The following is a 20,233-nucleotide window of genomic DNA, read 5'->3' as shown; positions in this document are numbered from 1 at the left end:
AACTAATTAGGCTAAACAAAATATATATATTTTAAGAAACTTAGACTGTCAGCCCCTTCCTCCTCACACTTAGTTTCACTTTCTTCTTGTGCAGATCTATTCCACTCCAAACAATCAGAAAAATATTGTTTCTATTCTATTCACTGAACTTCTTGAAACTTAGCACTGAAGGGGTTGATTCTGTATTCATAGGTTTGTAGAAGTTAGGATTAAGGTCTTTTTCTTAACTCTGTTCATGTTATAACATTTTTGCTGTGAAGAAGAGGCATGTGATCTCCGCTGAGTCAAATTCAGTTTTGAGAACTGCAAAAGTAAACCAAGCATCTGTGATAATATCTTGTAGGCAGAGAAACTGCCCAATAATCTTACAAAAACCTCTGGAAGAGCAAGACATTGTGAATGGATTAATGGAATGTATTTACCAAAAAAAATTAAACATATACAGCCTTATTCTACAAATTAAAAAACTAATCTTTATTTCATGATAGAATAACCTTTGGATAGTAATATATTTTCCTCAAAAAGCATTTTATTTAAAAAAATCCGATTTAAATAAAAAAAAACAGATTTTTTTGATTTTTTTAAAAAAATCATTGATTTTTATCCACCCTGGTTGTAACCAGAGACACTAATACAGTGATTAATGCTAAAAATATGCACTGATCACTGTACTAATGACACTAGTTGGGAAGGGGTTAACATCTAGGGTGATCAAAGGTTTAAAGCGATTCTAAAGGTTAATTTTTATTTTTTTTTGGAAAATAAATGCTATACTTACCTGCTGTGTGCAGTGGTTTTGCATATTGCAGCCTGTATCCTCCTCTTCTTCGGACCTCGCAGGTTCTCCTGGCACTACGCTGCTGTCGGGTGCCCCCACAGCAAGCAGCTTGCTATGGGGGCACAGGATGCTCCGTGTGTTCATTCACCCCTCTCTTTCCTCATTGGCCGACTGGCTGTGATTGACAGCAGTGGGAGCCAATTGCTCCTGCTTGCTGTCTCAGCCACTGAGGAGGCAGAGACCCGGGACAGTCTAGCCTGTTGTTAACATCACTGGATCGCGATGAGGCTGAGGTCAAGTATTGAGGGGGCTGGGGGGCACTGCTACACAAGATTACACAGGTCTGCGACTAAAAAGCTGTTTGATTTTTTTCATCTAATTTCCATGTATTTTGGTGTGCTGAAAACAAATAAAATATTGAAAAAACTCCTAGACGTCATGATTTGCAACAAAATGCAAAATGGTCTTCAAATTTATAAAATGTTTTTAATTTTTGGTATTTTTTTTATATTATGGGTTTTTAACCAAATTTAAAGTCCAAATTACTATTAATCAATTCACATAAGTGCATTTAAGATATAAAATGCCAAAAAAACCTTAAAGGGGTTGTCCGAGTTATGTAAAAAAAATATATAGCACTGTAAATCTGATGGTCAGCAATATACTGTATACATAAGCTAAGAAAGTTTTAGGGGAAAAAAATTCTATTTCCTCATTTCCCTAGTTCTCTTCTGGCCCTTCGTTGTTATTTGCAGGTAAACAATCTCTGCCCCTCCTCCCCTGCAAAGGGGGTGAATACAAGTGCTGCTCTGAGTGACATGTCTGACTACTGGGATACTCAGCAGCATGCTGTATGTGTAAGCCTCAGCCCTGTGTCTGTGCTTCTAATGGTAGAAGGGGTTAATTTTTCCTGAAGAATCTAGTGGGTGGGATACCAAATACCCTTGTTTTCTGTGTCTTTGGGACAGTCGAGACCGACAAAATCACTGGTCCAAGAAGAGTTGGCAGCCGAGGGTGCTAACAGTTGGTGAAAAAAATATCCTCCGAGAAACTCTGGTACCTTCCCATAAAATTTTTCTACCACCTCTCTACATAAAATTGGTATTGATGAAGCAATTCGTAAAATCACTTCCAAGAGATGGAGAATTCTTCAAATACTTGGTCACCAAGTTTCCAGGCCTGTCGGGAGGAAAAATTGAAGGAAGGTGTGTTCATCAGGACCAGACATTAGAAGGCTTATAGTTGATCAAGAGTTTGTCAGTACCATGACGGATCCTCAAAAAGGGTGGATTGCATTTAAAGAAGTCATACAGAAATTTTTAGGCAATAACAAAGATCCTCACTACAAAAAGATCGTCGGACGAATGCTGAAAGCATTTCAAGCTTTAGGTTGCCTGATGAGTTTAAAAGTGCATTTCCTCCAGTCCCACCTTGACTACTTTCCTGAAAATTTTGGAGCTGTGAGTGAGGAACAAGGTGAACGATTCCACCAAGACATTAAAGAAATGGAAAGGTGATACCAGGGAAAATGGAGCATTACAATGATGGCAGACTACTGTTGGATGCTCCAGAGAGACATTCCAGATGCTACACACAAGCGTAAATGCACCAAGAGGAGCCTCACAGGGAAGAAGAATCGAATTTAGTGTGTGTAGGTGAGCTCATTTCAGTTCAAAAAAGGATTTTCATGAAAAAATTGTAATTAGACTTTATTTTATAAGTCTATTTCCATTTATTTTGAGGTATAGCCTTATTTAACATAGTTACCTAAATTGTCAGGAAACGTGATGTCCTATGACAAAATGGAGGTCATTTTCAGATTCAGCGCACCAAAAAACAAAAATTATGTGGAATAACCAAAACAGCTCTTGAAAAAAATTTTTTTGCAGACCTGTTTCATTAACCTTCATGCATGGAATACATGAATGTAAAAAAACCTTGAGAATTGTGTTCCCATGTTTGCAAGAGCTCTGTTCTTTAATCGACAATCGGCGGGTGCCGAACAGCCATTCACCGGGACTCGCAGATTGGTTTCTGCTCTTCGTGTCCACAGCAGGCGCGAATGCACCCCCTATGGCTGAAGTGCAAAATCATGTATGTGTGTATGTATATGATATATATATGATTTTGCACAGGAGGACCGCCCTGTAGCAATAAAACTGCTATAGAGCTTTTATAGAACTTTTATATAAGTTTTATCTTCCCAAAGAAAAATACCCAACACTTCACAAACATGGATTATTCAGGTCATCTGTTTTTGGCAGCACCTATTTGTGAGCAACTATTTTTAACCCTTTCCCTGCCAGGTCCGTACACCGTACAGACCTGTCACCAGGGAGTTTTAGACACATTCCAGTGGCTGCAGCCACCGGGATTTTGTATAAAAATGACAGGCAGACTCCTGTCTCTCAGGTGGAAGCAGTCAGGCGGCTATGCTGTTGCCAATCGCTTCCACAACCCCTGTTTTTTCTTGTACAAAAAAGTTACACCCAAGCACATAAGACCGTCCCGAAAAGATTTTGAGGACCCCCACACATAACCGCACGCACAAATGTAAACGCATGCGACGGGGTACATACGCGTGAAAATGTTGAATGCGATACACGTTACATATCACCAAGCACATAGCAGTGAGCAATAATTCTAGAACCAGACCTCCTCCGTAACGCTAAACTGATGAGCTATAGGAGCTTTTGAAGTGTCCCCTATAGAAAATATAGGGTACTGAAATTTGACACAATTTCATAGGTGCACATAAATTTAAGGTTTGGCATACTGGGCATCTATTTACTTGGCACAACCACGTTTTTATAGCTTACAAAAAATGTGGGTACTATATTGCGTTTGTTTGCCCTAAAATTCACTTTAGTGTGATTTTTATTGAAATTTCGCATTTGCAGATGAAGCACATGAAGGAAAAATTGGAACCAAAATATCTGATGAGCACTTTGAGAATTCATTAAGAATTCCTACTACATCCTTATGTGTTCGTTTATCAAAAAGTGTCAAATATCACATGATTTTTATGTTGCCCTCTTTCATAATAAAAAAAAAGTTGTATTACTCAGATAGGTACATTATCTACAGTATCTCAGAGAAGTGAGTACACCCCTCACATTTTTTGTAAATATTTTATTCTATCGTTTCATGTGACAACATTGAAGAAATGACACTTTGCTACAATGTAAAGTAGTGAGTGTACTAAACAATATGGTAGTGTGACCAGAGCACCCCTACCTAGAAAAAGGAGGTTACTGAATGATCCACGCGGAGTAATATGGGTTCAAAAATTACAAACAATATTTTATTTGATCACATAGATCATAAGGAGGTTAAACATGAGCACGGTGAACATGTCAAACAGATAAAATCATTTTTAAAAAAATAAAGAAATAAAGAAAATCAGGGGATATTAAAACAGACAAACAAACAAATAAATGGGACAAAGGAAGAAAGAAATACCACAGCTGCCCTGAAACCACCCAGTCAAAATCGAACCAGAAGTCACAAGAGGTAAAGGTTAACCTAGAGGAGGGAACCAATGATCTCAAGGTAATTAATCTCTCTAAATTTGTGTTGAAAAAAAGACATTATGATTTATTACGGAAAGGCTTGACCTTTTCCCCTACGGATAAAATGGACCTGTTTGAGGTCTATAAAGATTTAAATCTATTCCTGAGAAAGATCCTTCTAAGAATTCCATATCTATCTAGAGAAGAACTAAATCCCTGTGACCTTAACTCAGAGAGGGAACAACAGGCATTAAGTGACCTCATAAGTCTTCTTGAGGAGACTCCCATGAGTGGCGAGACTGGGGAGGTGGATGTCTCAAATAAGTGGAAAAGACACACTAGACTTAAAACTCCAGAAGAATGCCCAATATTAGGGAAAACAAATGGCTAAGTACTTTTTTAGACTTAGTACATGATGATCTTGGTAAAATAAACTGGACAATGAGGAACCCTGATAACTTGACTAAAGGTGAAAGAACAGCTCTTAGGGAACTCAAGAATGCTAAAAATATTGTGATTAAAAAAAGTGACAAGGGGGGAAACGTAGTATTACTAGAGAGTGTGGAATATGAAAAGGAGGTACTTAGACAGCTGAAGGGCCTCGATACATATCGTAAACTACATACCAACCCTTTCCCCAAACTCGTTGTTGCCCTAAATAAAAAAGTGGAATTGGCACGTGAAGCAAACTTACTAACTAAACAGGAATGTGACATGCTGACAGTTGATGTCTATAACATCCCCACCTTTTATGTAATCCCAAAAATACATAAAAATCCTACTCAACCACCGGGACGCCCCATATTTTCTGCTATTGGTGGTCCGTTGGAACTAATAGGTAGATTTGTGGATGACCTAATTAAGGATCTGGTCTTGGAACTTAGATCCTATGTAAGGGACACGGGAGATGTATTGAAAAAGATTTTAAACGTAAAAGTACCTAAGGGTGCACTTCTGGTGGGTATTGATGTGGAATCATTATATACCTCTATTCCACACATCTGGGGACGGAGAGCTGTGGCCTACTTTTTGGAGACATATTTCCCTGAAATGGAGGCTCAGAACGAATTTATATTGGACCTGCTGGAATTTATGTTGACCCATAACTGTTTTCAGTTCCTGGGTTCCTTCTACCAGCAAACATGTGGTACCTCCATGGGAGCACCTTGGGCCCCGGCATTTGCATGTTTACATCTAGGCTTATGGGAGGAGGAGTTGGTATACCCCTCCACTCCTTATAAGCAACATGCAATAAAATGGCTGCGATATATTGATGATGTCCTGATGGTCTGGGATGGAGGTATGGATCAGTTGGAAAAATTTATGGAATTCCTAAATGAGAATGATAGGAATATCAAACTTACTTACACAGCAGATAGAGAGGTAATAACATTTTTGGATCTATCAATCTCAATACAAGGAAATAAATTAGTCACTAAAACGTTTAGAAAGGAAACAGCGGCGAATACACTTTTACATGCTAATAGTTATCATCCAAGGAGTTTAAAACAGGGAATACCTATTGGTCAGTTTCAGAGAATAAGAAGGAACTGTACAGAAGAAGCTCAATATAGAAATGAATCTATTCAGCTCTACAAGAGATTTAGAGAAAGAGGTTACTCACATAGAACCCTAAGAAGAGCAAAAAGAAGAGCTCTGGGTAGAACAAGAGAGGAGCTTATAAATAAACCAAAATCAAAGGTAGAGGCGAATTCGGTAAACCAACCAATAAGATTCATAACTAAATTTGGACAACAATGGGGTGAAGTCAAGAAGGCCCTGGACTCTCATTGGTACTTACTAACTCAAAATCTGCAGATAGCAAGAGTGGTAGGGGGGAGCCCTCAAATGGTAGCAAAAAGAGCTCGGAATTTAAATGACATACTAGTACAATCAGAGTTTCAGAGGGCACCACAAAGGAATTGGTTAACTAGGAGGACAGGCCTATGTGGTATGTTTCCATGCGGCCATTGTCAAATTTGTCCATTTGTACATAAGTCCAACCAGTTCTTTAATAATGATAAATCTAAGGCATTCCAGATACGAAGTTTCATTAACTGCGCCAGTAGTAGAGTAATATATATGATAGAATGTCCATGCAAGAAGATATACATAGGAAAAACGAAAAGGAACCTCAGGACTAGGATTGGTGAACACCTGAGAGATATCAGAAATGAAAATAGGAACGTAGGGAAGGGAGAAAAAGAGAACCCACTGGCACAACACTTTAGAGAAGTACATGGGGGTAAAACAGAAGGCTTGAAAGTGAAAGGGATTTTTTTGCTGAATATTTCAGCTAGTCGAGGTGACTTTGACAGAGTCCTCCTACAAAAAAAAAAAATTCTGGATCTATACCCTGGGTGCACTTGTCCCATACGGACTAAATACAGAACTCAATTTTAAAGTTTTCTTAAATTGAATTTTCTGGAACCTTTAACATACCTTGAGCTATAACTCGTACTGGGGTATTCTGTATGGGAAGGAAATATGGACTTCTTTGGACAAAGTATGAACCTAACCACTAGGCCCTTTCTTTTCCCACTGTAGATTAAATTTCTATAACAACTAGATTAATATTAAAATTAGGTGTTTGAACCTGGTCTTGATACCTCCCTTCTTGAATCATAATAATTATCCTTCTCCATTATCCTCTCTAAAGATGATCTGGTTTATTGCAGTATGGTCCCTCCTCTCTACTGCCAGCAGTCAATTTAAATTTAATATATGTTTTTTAATTCACTTTGGATTTTTTGAATGTAGTGATACTTTTTCAACACAAGAGGGCGACGTGGAGACTTTTTGGTATGCAATTAGTGCACCATATAAGGCAAAGGAATGAAGTCCCCTCCCAGTTCTGACGAAGTCTGCGGTGATTGGCGGACGAAACGCGTCAACGTAATGACGTCACTACGCTCGGCGTCTTCATAGGGTACGGCGCCCACGAGGTGGGAAGGAACGGCGGTGTCACAGCTCCATGCTAGGAAGGCATGAGGCCCTCTGAAAACCACCATAAGGCTACTATTACAGCGGTTCGCAAACGGCAATCCCCTATGGGAATATACCTTCCACCGGTGGCAAGTTATTTTAGCTCACTGCTGTTTACATTCACAGAGCATATATGGAGTTAAGAGGGTATGTCATATGGGCCTAATTTACCCTGCATTTTTGGGGAATTTTTTGGAAATCCTCTTCAGAGGATAATGTATATACATATATACGCTATCCTACTTAGGCATTGTATGCTGTGACAAAGCCATATCCTATTTAAACCGCTTCATCTTTCTCAGATTGAGTAATTTTTGGAAACCCTTTATTGGGTATTTAGACTCAGGTACTCACGGCCTGCTACATACATAATATATGTGTTTGGAATTCACGCATTGTGACTACCTGGCTTCCCACCCCCATATGCACCTTTGAACAAGCATCAAGGACCTGATCCTATTTCAAGTCGACGGGAGTCTTCTTGATCTTTGATGGTAATATACCTATATTTTGTCTCTGCTTTCAGGGTTTTACTTGATGCCTGTGATCTATACAATAATCTTTATATATATCCCCAGAATCATTTGGTACTGTGGACTTTGTTTCACTTGGGGTGGTTACCCAGGAAGTCCCCACATTTGAGAAGCGGGTATGACAGCCTTACAACTGAGAAGGTAATGAAAGTGTCCACTGACTACTGTATAGGGAGGTTTGGTGTGGCTTAGGTGCGATTCAGCTCCCATATCTTCATATATATATATTTTTTATTTTTATGTTCCAGTTTCTACACACCAGGAGGCTACTCTACACATCCTGGCTCATATTGAGAACATATCTGCAGAATATATGGTTCATTCTAATACAAGTTGGAGATTTATGGAAACCTAGGATCAAACCACACCATTACCCTATATTGCCTTATATGGTACTCTACTTGCCAAAATGACCCTGAAATGAAGACGCTAAGTGCTTTTAAAAATGATTTTATCTGTTTGACATGTTCACCGTGCTCATGTTTAACCTCCTTATGATCTATGTGATCAAATAAAATATTGTTTGTAATTTTTGAACCCATATTACTCCACGTGGATCATTCAGTAACCTCCTTTTTCTAGGTAGGGGTGCTCTGGTCACACTACTATATTGTTTAGTATGCATTTCTTGAGTTTATGGATCCACACTTACATGTTAAGTGAGCCGGAGATATGACTATGACACTAGTCATTCGTGTCATTTCAGGTGGCCTCTTTCTGTTCTATTTTTGTAAAGTAGTGAGTGTGCAGCTTTTATAACTGTAAATTTTCTGTCCCCTCAAAATAACTCATTTATTAATAACCCATTAATGTCTAAACCGCTGGCAACAAAAGCAAGTACACCCTTAAGTGAAAATGTCCAAACTGGGCCCAAGTAGCAATTTTTCCCTCCCCAGTGCCATGTGACTCTTTAGTGTTACAAGGTCTCAGGTGTGAATGGGGAGCAGGTGTGTTAAATTTGGTGTTAACGCTCTCTCTCATACTGTTCACTGGAAGTTCAACATGACACCTCATGGCAAAGAGCTTGCGGAGGATCTGAAAAAAAGAATTGTTGCTCTACAGAAAGATGGCCTAGGCTATAAGATTGCCAAGACCTGAAACTGAGCTGCAGCACGGTGGTGAAGACCATACAGCGGTTTAACAGGACAGGTTCCACTCAGAACAGGCCTCGCCATGGTTGACCAAAGAAGTTGAGTGCACGTGCTCAGAGTCATATCCAGAGGTTGTCTTTGGGAAATCGACGTATGAGTACTGCCAGCATTTCTACAGAGGTTGAAGAGGTGCGGGGTCAGCCTGTCAGTGCTCAGACCATACACCGCACACTGCATCAAATTGGTCTGCATGGCTGTCGTCCCAGAAGGAAGCCTCTTCTAAAGATGATGTACAAGAAAGACCGCAAACAGCTGAAGACAAGCAGACTAAGGACATGGATTACTGGAACCATGTCCTGTGGTCTGATGAGACCAAGATAAACTGATTTGGTTCAGATGGTGTCAAGCGTGTGTGGAGGCAACCAGGTGAGGAGTACAAAGACAAGTGTGTCTTGCCTACAGTCAAGCATGGTGGTGGGAGTGTCATGGTCTGGGGCTGCATGAGTGCTGCCGGCACTGGGAAGCTACAGTTCATTGAGGGAACCATGAATGCCAACATGTACTGTGACATACTGAAGCAGAGCATGATCCCCACCCTTTGGAGACTGGGCCGCAGGGCAGTATTCCAAAATGATAACGACCCCAAACACTCCTCCAAGACGACTACTGCCTTGCTAAAGAATCTGAGGGTAAAGGTGATGAACTGGCCAAGCATGTCTCCAGACCTAAACCTTATTGAGCATCTGCGGGGCATCCTCAAACAGAAGATGGAGGATTGCAAGGTTTCTAACATCCACCAGCTCCATGATGTCATCATTGAGGAGAGGAAGAGGACTCCAATGGCAACCTGTGAAGCTCCCGTGAACTCCATGCCCAAGAGGGTTAAGGCAGTACTGGAAAATAATGGTGGCCACACAAAATATTGACACTTTGGGCCCAATTTGGACATTTTCCCTTAGGGGTGTACTCGCTTTTGTTGCCAGCGGTTTAGACATTAATGGCTGTGTGTTGAATTAGCAAAGTGTCACTTCTTCAGTGTTGTCACATGAAAAGATATAAAATATTTACAAAATGAGAGGGGTATACTCACTTCTGAGAGATACTGTATATCAGATCAAGTTAACTTGTGATCTGCCAGACTTTTTTAGTGCATTTTATGTGTGGCCCAAGACAATTCCTCCTCTTCTAACGTGTCCATGAAAGTCAAAAGGTTAGACACTGTCCTCATAAAACTTAAAAAAAAAAAAAAAAAAAAGGGAGGGCGGCTCCCCGGTCTAGTGCATTATCCTTGAAACACATTTTTTATTGTTAAAAATTGTTAAGTATTATACTAACAAAACAGCAAATGTCACAAGCTCATCATGCAAAAACAGCACAGTCCAATCTACGATTTATCCTGTCACACGACAGGGCAATAAGACCTCCAACGTGTTTCAAGTACTAGCCTCTTCCTCACAGCGAAGACTGTTACTTGCTCCTTAGCTTATATGTATGGTGCTATGGCTATTAGTCACATGTGGGGGTATTACCAACTCAACCTGTGGGTGGGGCCTGACTCCACATGCCACGCCAATCACAACATCATAAATCAGCTTTTGTGCTTCAACCCAATTGGCCTTAAGAAGCACTGCTTATGATCCCTAAAAACAGACTTACTGAAAATATAGTATAGATGTGCAGGTAGAAATTAGAGAATAAAAAATGTATATAAAACCACGTGGCATTCAACATCTGTCCCATGCTCAACAAGATCCACATTAAATGTCCCACAAACCATACAGGCAAAAGATGCTGATCATGATAGTTACAGGGCCTGCTTACACCCTTCTCTCTTGGTGATCTCTTAAGATCTGATACCCATATTTGGCCTCTGAACTAGATTCTATTCACTCCATAATTTACATGTCATTGACTGGAACACAATACCGCTAACCCAGAAGTGCGGGCTCTCTGTGCGTTCCAGCGAGCGTGCAGCACATCCAGCTGCACTTTGTATATTCTTCGAGTACTTTTTCCATTATGCTCCAATCACACTTCTACAACTGCAGAGTTGCACGATTTTGGAGTGCAACTTTGGCGTGACTTTGGATGGGTGCAACTTGGATGTGAATTATCCCTCTGCAAAGTTGGACCCACTGTAGCATGTAAAATATTCAGGTATGACTTTCAGGCAACTTTTGGGGGTTAACATTCAAGTCTATGGCCCTCAGGTTGCATAACAGACCAAGGTAGTGCATAAACTGCTCTGAAGTTGCTCATATATGAATGGTTATCAGTGGAAAACATGGGGTACGACTTGACATGCGACTGATGTCCAAAGTCGCATGACAAGCCGCATAAATGTGAATGGGGTGCCTTAGTGGCATCTTCAACAAAGTTGTCCAGGACGGCACTAAAGAGACATTTTCCAAAAGACACAAATGTAAAGTGTTTTTTTCTAAAGACGGACATTAAGCCAGAGTTCTCCACATATTAAGAGATATGAAACATGTTCTGGAGAAGAGATGATCAATATCCACTAACCTGTCAACACATCAATGAAATTAAATGAAAAGGGTATAAGCTCAAAATATAGCATAACTGAATGGTCAGTAACAGGGATGAACTGATGCAGATACTTTTTTTTTTTGACAATTACCCACACTTGTGAAAATGCTCCAGATACCTGAAACGGATACCTTTGCGGTGCAACCCGCGTCATTGACGCAAATTGCACCGCAAAGAAGAGCATGCAATTTGAACAGGAATGCAGTATAATTCCTGTTTAAATCGCATGCTGTTTCCACACTGCTCCTGTGTGAGTTCATCTGAACAGTACTATGTATGAGATTACTGGCACTGCTTAGGATAACAGGTTGATTATGTGAGATTTTCAGCATTGGAAGTTTGTATGTACTGCTTATCTACTGTATGTTACGTGTGTCACTGTTCTCATGTAACTTGGTTTGTTAATATTTTTGTATGATTTTTAATAAACAAAACTGTTAAAAAAAATAAGCAGGAGAGATCCCAATCACTAGAACCTCACCTGAGGATGAGGAAGAACTGGAGGAAGGTCAGGCAGTAGAGTCTCTGAAGGGTCACAGCCTAAGGAGAAACAGGCAGTCTCTGCCTCCCAATCTCAGAGGTTATTAGTTCAGGATCCCACTGATATGGTATGATCTGGATTCAGGCTCTCTCTGTTAGAAACCTCAGTGGTTACTTATTCTCCTCTAGGCTCTTTGAAGCCTCCACAGAGTACTCAGGCCTTTCCAGTGCATCCTCTTCAAGAGTAAATTATGTATGCTGACTGGGATCACCCAGACGGGGTTTTTGTTCCACCAAAGAGGTTTTCTTTGTACCGCATGGAAGAAACGTTTGTTAAGAAGTGGTGTATGCCTGTAGTGAATGTTTCATCCCTGAACAAGTCTTTAACGTGTCCTGTGGATAATGTCCAGGTCTTCAAGGATCCAGTGGATAAGAAACTGGACTCTCTCCTTAAGGCCTAGTTCTCCCAGGCAGGCCCTGCTGCAAAGCCAGCAGTGGCAGCTATTGGCATTTGCCGGAGTCTTTCTGACCTAGTCAAACGACTGCTAAGAAGACCATCGGTGCAGGGGGAATACTTGGCCAAGGATTTGAAGGATGTTCTGCATGCTTTGTGTTTTGCGGTTGATGATCTTTAAGGATTCAATTCAGCAAATTTCTCGCTTGGCCCTCTTATCAGTACACATGCGCAGGGTTTTGTGGCTAAAGAATTGGTTGGCAGAACTGTCATGCAAAAAATTATTAGCAGGTTTTCCCTTTCATGGAGAGCGACTGTTTGGGGAAGATTTGGCAAGTATATCCAAAAGATTTCAGGGGAAAACCGTTCTCTTTTACCTATTAAGAGGAAATGTAAGCGCCCTTATTTTAAGGGGTGAGGGGCTTCGGTTGCTGGCCCCTCATCTACCAAGCAGTCATTTTGCCGCATACAGGTCCCAGCCTCCAGGGATAGAACTCAGAATCAGAACCAGGGGATAAAAATGGTGATTGTTCCAAAAATATTATATAAATTTCAAATACCAATTAAACTACCAGAAGTATACTTTAGATCAATTAAAACAATTTTAAAATTTCCTGGCTTATTCTTGGTTTTTTATTCCTCCAAATAAATCTTATTATGTAGAAATAAAGAGAAAGGAGGATTGGGAGTCCCAGATTTAAAAAGATATTATAACTCGGTAATAATGGCGAGAATGTTTGACTGCACATATAATGCAGAAGGGAAAAGCTGGGTTAAAATAGAAAATATACTAAGTAAAACTAAAATAAGTGGAATTGTAAGGTTACCTCCACAATACAGAGGATTAGCAGACAGTACAAGTTTGTTCACATTTAATGTTTTTCCCCCCGGGTAAAGAAGGTATCACAGGGAAGTGGATTAAGAAGGAAGATGCACAATTAATGGATATAATGGCGGGGGAGGAAATAGGATCATTAAGGAATTGGGAAAAAATGGAGACGTTTTTATGAGAATGGATGAATGGCGTTATTTTCAATTGAAACACTTTGTAGGAATGCTTCCAAAGCCTTTAAGAATAAGAGAGGATTGGAATCCTTTTGAGCACTTATTAGGTACACGGGGAGATGGGAAACATGAAACCTCTAAAACATATAAGATTCTCACTGAAATAAATGCAGATATAAGTCCTCCATATATAGAAAAACGGGTAAGAGAAATAGATGCAACAATATATGCGGAAAAACAGAGGAAAATGTATAGAATAATTCACGGAAATATAAATATGCAGGAGGTAGAAATTAATTATAAGTGTTTGGCAAGATGGTATATCACACCGAGTGTGGCACACAGATTGAGTGGAGATAATTCACCTTTATGTTGGCATGGATGTGGAGGTAGAGGCACCATGTATCGCATATGGTGAAAGTGTTTTAAAATACAAGAGTATTGGGGGGAAATAGTAAGCTTGATTCAGAAAATTACAGAGGTTGATACTATAGTAGACCCAGAGATTTTCCTTTTTCATAGTACTAAGCTTTCAGTTAAAAAATACAAAGAATCTGGTTTATTGTACTATTTGAATGTAGGAAAGGGACTGATACCCAAGTATTGGAGGAGACGAAAATAAAGGACTGGGTGGATAGGGTGGATCAAATATGTAAATTGGAGGAACTTTATCATTTGAATGAAGATAAGATGGAGAGTCACCATACAAGATGGAACAAATGGGAGGAATTCAAAAAGTCAAGGCTAGCCTTAGAGGTTATGGGGGATTGACATAGAATAATATGGAAACATTTTGTTCTTCTTTCATAGGGATTACGATCTCCAGAAATAGACAGGAAAATGCAGAGCAGAAGGGGTCTGGGATTGGATGGGGGGAGGGATGAAACGATAAATGTTTTGATAATATGCTAAGGTTTTAATGAGTAAAAAAAAAAAAACCCTGAGGAGGCCCTGAGTGCAAAAGTCATCCAAGGCAGATCCAAGTCCTCCTCCTCATGAAGGGGCGCCACCATTCATTCGGGTGGGGGAGGATTAAGGCTTCTGATTTTTGTTGCTGCCTGGAGAGCTCTAATCCAAGACAAGTGGGTCATTTCCACAATTTCACTGGTGTACAGACTAGAATTCCTCCCTCCCCAGTTTCTAAAATCAAATATACCGATGATTCCAGAGAAGAGTTATTACAGGCACTCGATTGCCTATTGTCTCAGGGGATGATCACAGAGGTTCCAGCAGACTAAAGGTTTCAGGGGTTTTATTCAAACCTGTTCGCAGTCCAAAAGCCAAATGGGGATGTGATTCAGGACCCCAAGGGTCTTAATCAATTTCTAAATATCCGGTCTTTTCGTTTGGTCAGTAGTGGGCTCTTTACAGGAAGGAAAGGTTTGTTTTAGCATTCATAGACATCAAGGATGCATACCTAAAAGGTGCCGATATTCATTCCTCAGCAAAAATTTAAGTGGCTTACAATAGGGGCTCAGCATTTCCAGTTCACAGCACCACCGTTTAGGCTTGCCATGGCTCCCAGAGTTTTCACAAAAATTCTTGCTCTGGTGTTGGTGCTGCTCAGAACTCGGTGGTATGGGTCATAGGTTATCTAGACTGTTTCTCAGAGGTCAGTTAGTGCCAGGTCTGAAGCAGAATGTGGTCCTTACGATGCAGATCCTGGAACAGCTGGGCGCTCAACTTTGAGAAGTCTGCTCTGGAGCCAGTAGAGCCTGGAATATTTGGGGATGATCCTAGAGACAGTCCAGGCAAAGGTATTTCTGCCTCTAGGAAAACATTGTGCCCTGAGGGACGAGGTTTGCAGTTTAAAGGCCAATAGGTTTCCTTCAATTCGCCTCTGTATGAGGTTGCTGGGGAAGATGGTGTTCTTGTTCGAGGCAATTCCCTATGCCCAATTCCACTCCAGACTGCTGAAAAGGGACATTGTGACTGTTTGGAACTAGAAGGTTCCGGCCCTGCATTACCGTATGTCTCTGTCTCCTGAGGTACTGCGAAGCATTCATTGGTGGTTGATGACTCACAATTTGGAGAGAGGGAGATCCTTTCGGCCAGTGGTGTGGAAATTGATAACCACCAATGCCAGTCTCTCAGGTTGGAGGGCTGTCCTGGAGGAAGCCACAGTTTAGGGAACATACCTTCCATGGGAGAGGTTTCTACCCATCAATGTTCTGGAGCTGTGGGCAGTGAAGCGCTCTCTGAGATATTGGACATCCAGGCTTCAGGGTTGGTCAGTAAGGATTCAATCCGACAATGCCACAACAGTGGCATACGTGAACCACTAGGGTGGTACCAAGAGTCGAGGGGCTCTGGAGGAGGTTTAGTACATTCTGACCTTGGCACAGAGATGTGTTCCAAGTTTATCAGCGGTGTTCATTCCGGAGGTGGAAAATTGGCAAATGGATTAGCTCAGTCACCGGCAGTTGATTCCAGGGGAATGAGCTTTGCATCCCGAGGTTTTTAAGGAATCTGCCAGAGATGGGGTTGAACGGACGTACAGTCAGGTCCATAAATATTGGAACATCGACACTATTCTAACATTTTTGGCTCTACACACCACCACAATGGATTTGAAATGAAACAAACAAGATGTGCTTTAACTGCAGACTGTCAGCTTTAATTTGAGGGTATTTACATCTAAATCAAGTGAACGGTGTAGGAATTACAACAGTTTGCATATGTGCCTCCCACTTGTTAAGGGACCAAAAGTAATGGGACAGAATAATGATCATAAATCAAACTTTCACTTTTTAATACTTGGTTGCAAATCAAGAGCCAAAAAACGTTAGAATTGTGTCGATGTCCCAATATTTATGGACCTGACTGTAGATCTTTTGGCATCCAGGTTCAACAAGGTTGGCCTTTTTGTGTCCAGGGTAAGAGACCCTCAAGTGACAAGGGTAAATGCCTTAGCGATTCTTTGGAACCAGTTTTCTCCGATTTATGCTTTTCCTCTGATTCCTCTGCTGCCATGTCTCTTAAGCAGGATTTGGGAGGAGTCTATTCCAGTTAGACGGATTTCCCGGTCTGGCCCAGGAGGACCTGATACGTGGACACAGTAAAGCTGGCAATAGACGGGCCGTGGTCCCTGCCCTATTGGCCAGACCTGTTGTCTTGTAAAGCGAGCTTTACAGTCACTAAACTTGATGGCATGGTGTAACAGAAAAGCGGTGCCCGACCCCTGCCCTTTTCACTAACTCGTGACAGAGGACCAGCCACTCTCACACCATGCTGTCACTTGTGTAACAATGCCACTCTCAGCTGCGCCCTGCACAAAGATTTTCCAGCTCGCGGGACCACAATCTATGTGCCAGCAGCCTGAGAGCGATTGTTACTGGGCTAGGTTAATTATGCAATTAACCCTTCACACTGCCACCACCACCTTTTTACAGAGAAGAAGGAAACTCACAAATTCTAGCAACACCACTATGATTTTAGCATAAGCGTCTGCAACACATACTGTCACCAGACAGGTATATTCAGAGGATTATTACATACAGTAGCACTCTTCAAGAGACAGGGATTCTTTAGTTTAGAGATAGTTTCAACACTTTATTACTAAAAAGGTCAAAATGGTGCAATTAAAATATTTACAGAAAAATATGTTACAAAGACAAAGAGAATAATGCAACAGAGAAATGAAAGAAAAGTTAAGAAGGTAGAATACTTGCAAAGTTCTGGCTTAGCAGAGTCCAATTGTCCGAGCAAAAAATTACTGCCTTGGCTCTCAAGTTCGTTAAAAGGTTTCTTGATTGATCTTAAACGAGAGCTCCCTTCACCAGGCCTGTCAGTTCTTTTCTTTGATATTAAAGGGGTGTCGCCTGAGAACTGACCAATCATCCAGGTTTAGGGGATGGGCGCTAGGAGGTCACCAAGTTTATGACCAAGTCCCAACTACAATTTCAAACCAATATTAATAACCTCCAATATGTGTAGGTGGTATTCTAGCAACTGGCAGATTAATATTCAGAATTACATTTCAAACTGAGGGATACCAAACACAGCGTAGCTTTGTCACCCAGGAGGGAAGAGACTGCATTCTCCCCGTTCCTATGTGCTAACATAGTAATGTATGAACTGGATTTGTTTGGCATGAAATGCCCTATTCAAATATATACCCAATCTTAATGTGCCTAGTGAATTCTATGAATTGTATGGGGAACTGTTACATATGGAATAGAGTTATAGACGTTTTATGACACGCTCTGCATTCCTAAAGCTCTAAAGACCTAACAGGTCATGTGTGACAGCTGGACTGAGTTATTGTTTTATGATAGGGCAAAAGAAAGTGTCTTTGCAAAATAGACATCCTGCCAAGAGTAATTAGTGGTTTACAGCTCTGGAGCTGGCCTCCATTTGTGTTTTAAGATAAGAGGCTCTTTTGAAGTTCCTTACAACTTAATGGTTGTCCTGTGCAGCTTCCATGTCTCTATTGCACATAATTATTGCACATGGCTATTGAGATCCAGATCCTGAGGGATAAGGGAGTACCGGATTCTGTCATCACTATTATGTTAAGCGCTAGAAAAATAGTCTCTAGAAACATTTATTTTAGAACTTGGAAGGTTTATATTTCCTGGTGTGAGGTCTGGAAATGGCACCCATGAATATATGTGCTTGGTAGGATTCTGTTGTTTCTTCAATTAGGGTTGGAGAAGAAATTGGCTGTTGGTACCATTAAGGGCCAGGTTTAAGCATTAGCGGGTTTTGTTCCCAGAGGTCCATTACATCTCAGTCTTTGGTCCGCACTTTTTTTCTTTACAAGGAGTAATGCGTATCGCTCCTTCTGTCAGGTTACCTCCATGTCCTTGGGACCTGAACAAAAACCACCAATTGATCCTATTAGGGAGACTTCACTGGTCCTCTTGACTCGTAAGGTTTTGTTTCTAGTGGCAATTACTTCTGCGAGAAGGGTGTCGGAGTTGGCAGCTCTTCCCAGAAGAAAAACATTTCTGGTTTTGCTTAAAGATAAGGTGGTGCTGTGACCTCAACCGTTTCTAGTTTTCATCTCAGGACATCGTTCTGCCTTCATTCTTTTCTAGGCCTCAGTCAGCAAGAGAAAGATCTCTGCATACCTTGGATGTGGTACACGCTGTAATGGTGTTCTTGAAGGCGATGGCACACGTCAGGAGGTCAGATGCTCTGTTTGTGATACAGGAGGAGCCTAGGAAGGGGCAGGCGGCATCGAAGGCGACTATTTCACATTGGATCCACCAACTGATCATTCAAGCCTATAGTGTGAAAAGGTAAGGTCCCACCCTTTTAAGTGAAGGAACACTCTACCAGGGGTGTGGGGGCATCTTGGGCAATCCCCCATCAGGCGTCAGTAGCTCAAGTTTGCAAGCCCACTACATGGTCTTCAGTTCACACATTCACAAGATTCTAACAAGTGGATGGCAGAGCCGTGAAAGATTCTGCCTTTGGCCACGGTTTTTACGGACAGTTGAGTAGGTCTGGAGGGATTATTGATGGTGGCCATCATGGTGTCACCCTCCCCTCAAATTTCGTTTTTGCTTTAGGACATCCCACAAGCCTGCTGTGTCCCCTGCTGACCGCTGTGTTGTTCCCTGTCTGCAAGCCGCCTGCTGCTGAGTGTCTGCAAGCCGCCTGCTGCTGAGTGTCTGCAAGCCGCCTGCTGCTGAGTGTCTGCAAGCCGCCTGCTGCTGAGTGTCTGCAAGCCGCCTGCTGCTGAGTGTCTGCAAGCCGCCTGCTGCTGAGTGTCTGCAAGCCGCCTGCTGCTGAGTGTCTGCAAGCCGCCTGCTGCTGAGTGTCTGCAAGCCGCCTGCTGCTGAGTGTCTGCAAGCCGCCTGCTGCTGAGTGTCTGCAAGCCGCCTGCTGGCCGCCGGTCGTCCCTGTCTGCATGCCGCCGGTCGTCCCTGTCTGCATGCCGCCGGTCGTCCCTGTCTGCATGCCGCCGGTCGTCCCTGTCTGCATGCCGCCGGTCGTCCCTGTCTGCATGCCGCCGGTCGTCCCTGTCTGCATGCCGCCTGCTGCCGAGTGTCCCTGGAAGCCGCCTATCGTCCCTGTCTGCATGCCGCCTGCTGCCGAGTGTCCCTGGAAGCCGCCTATCGTGAGTGTCCCTGGAAGCCGCCTATCGTGAGTGTCCCTGGAAGCCGCCTATCGTGAGTGTCCCTGGAAGCCGCCTATCGTGAGTGTTTCTGGAAGCCGCCTATCGTGAGTGTCCCTGGAAGCCGCCTATCGTGAGTGTCCCTGGAAGCCGCCTATCGTGAGTGTCCCTGGAAGCCGCCTATCGTGAGTGTCCCTGGAAGCCGCCTATCGTGAGTGTCCCTGGAAGCCGCCTATCGTGAGTGTCCCTGGAAGCCGCCTATCGTGAGTGTCCCTGGAAGCCGCCTATCGTGAGTGTCCCTGGAAGCCGCCTATCGTGAGTGTCCCTGGAAGCCGCCTATCGTGAGTGTCCCTGGAAGCCGCCTATCGTGAGTGTCCCTGGAAGCCGCCTATCGTGAGTGTCCCTGGAAGCCGCCTATCGTGAGTGTCCCTGGAAGCCGCCTATCGTGAGTGTCCCTGGAAGCCGCCTATCGTGAGTGTCCCTGGAAGCCGCCTATCGTGAGTGTCCCTGGAAGCCGCCTATCGTGAGTGTCCCTGGAAGCCGCCTATCGTGAGTGTCCCTGGAAGCCGCCTATCGTGAGTGTCCCTGGAAGCCGCCTATCGTGAGTGTCCCTGGAAGCCGCCTATCGTGAGTGTCCCTGGAAGCCGCCTATCGTGAGTGTCCCTGGAAGCCGCCTATCGTGAGTGTCCCTGGAAGCCGCCTATCGTGAGTGTCCCTGGAAGCCGCCTATCGTGAGTGTCCCTGGAAGCCGCCTATCGTGAGTGTCCCTGGAAGCCGCCTA

At 42.5% G+C, this 20,233-nt stretch overlaps 1 protein-coding gene and 1 long non-coding RNA gene across 2 annotated transcripts in view; one reads left to right on the top strand and one right to left on the bottom strand.

Annotated features, from left to right (window-relative positions):
* Window positions 1-5,006, bottom strand: part of FBXW11 (F-box and WD repeat domain containing 11) — a 215,980-nt gene extending 210,974 nt beyond the window's left edge. Inside the window, exon 1 of the mRNA XM_089656046.1 lies at window positions 4,985-5,006. Within this exon, the coding sequence (XP_089512172.1) occupies window positions 4,985-5,006 (22 nt within the window). The remainder of the gene's footprint in view (window positions 1-4,984) is intronic.
* Window positions 5,007-7,855: 2,849 nt separating this feature from the next.
* On the top strand, window positions 7,856-8,349 carry LOC149442971 (uncharacterized). Its single transcript, XR_016306716.1, has 2 exons — window positions 7,856-7,949; window positions 8,057-8,349. It is a non-coding gene; the product is annotated as an uncharacterized LOC149442971 (long non-coding RNA).
* The last annotated feature ends 11,884 nt before the right edge of the window (window positions 8,350-20,233 follow it).

Source organism: Staurois parvus, unplaced genomic scaffold (assembly GCF_062004578.1).
Source record: "Staurois parvus isolate SC_StPar_1 unplaced genomic scaffold, SC_StPar_1.0 ptg000883l, whole genome shotgun sequence".
In the NCBI taxonomy this organism is placed as follows: domain Eukaryota; kingdom Metazoa; phylum Chordata; class Amphibia; order Anura; family Ranidae; genus Staurois; species Staurois parvus.
The sequence above is the reverse complement of the archived record's forward strand: the minus strand, read 5'-3'. Positions and strand labels throughout refer to the sequence as shown.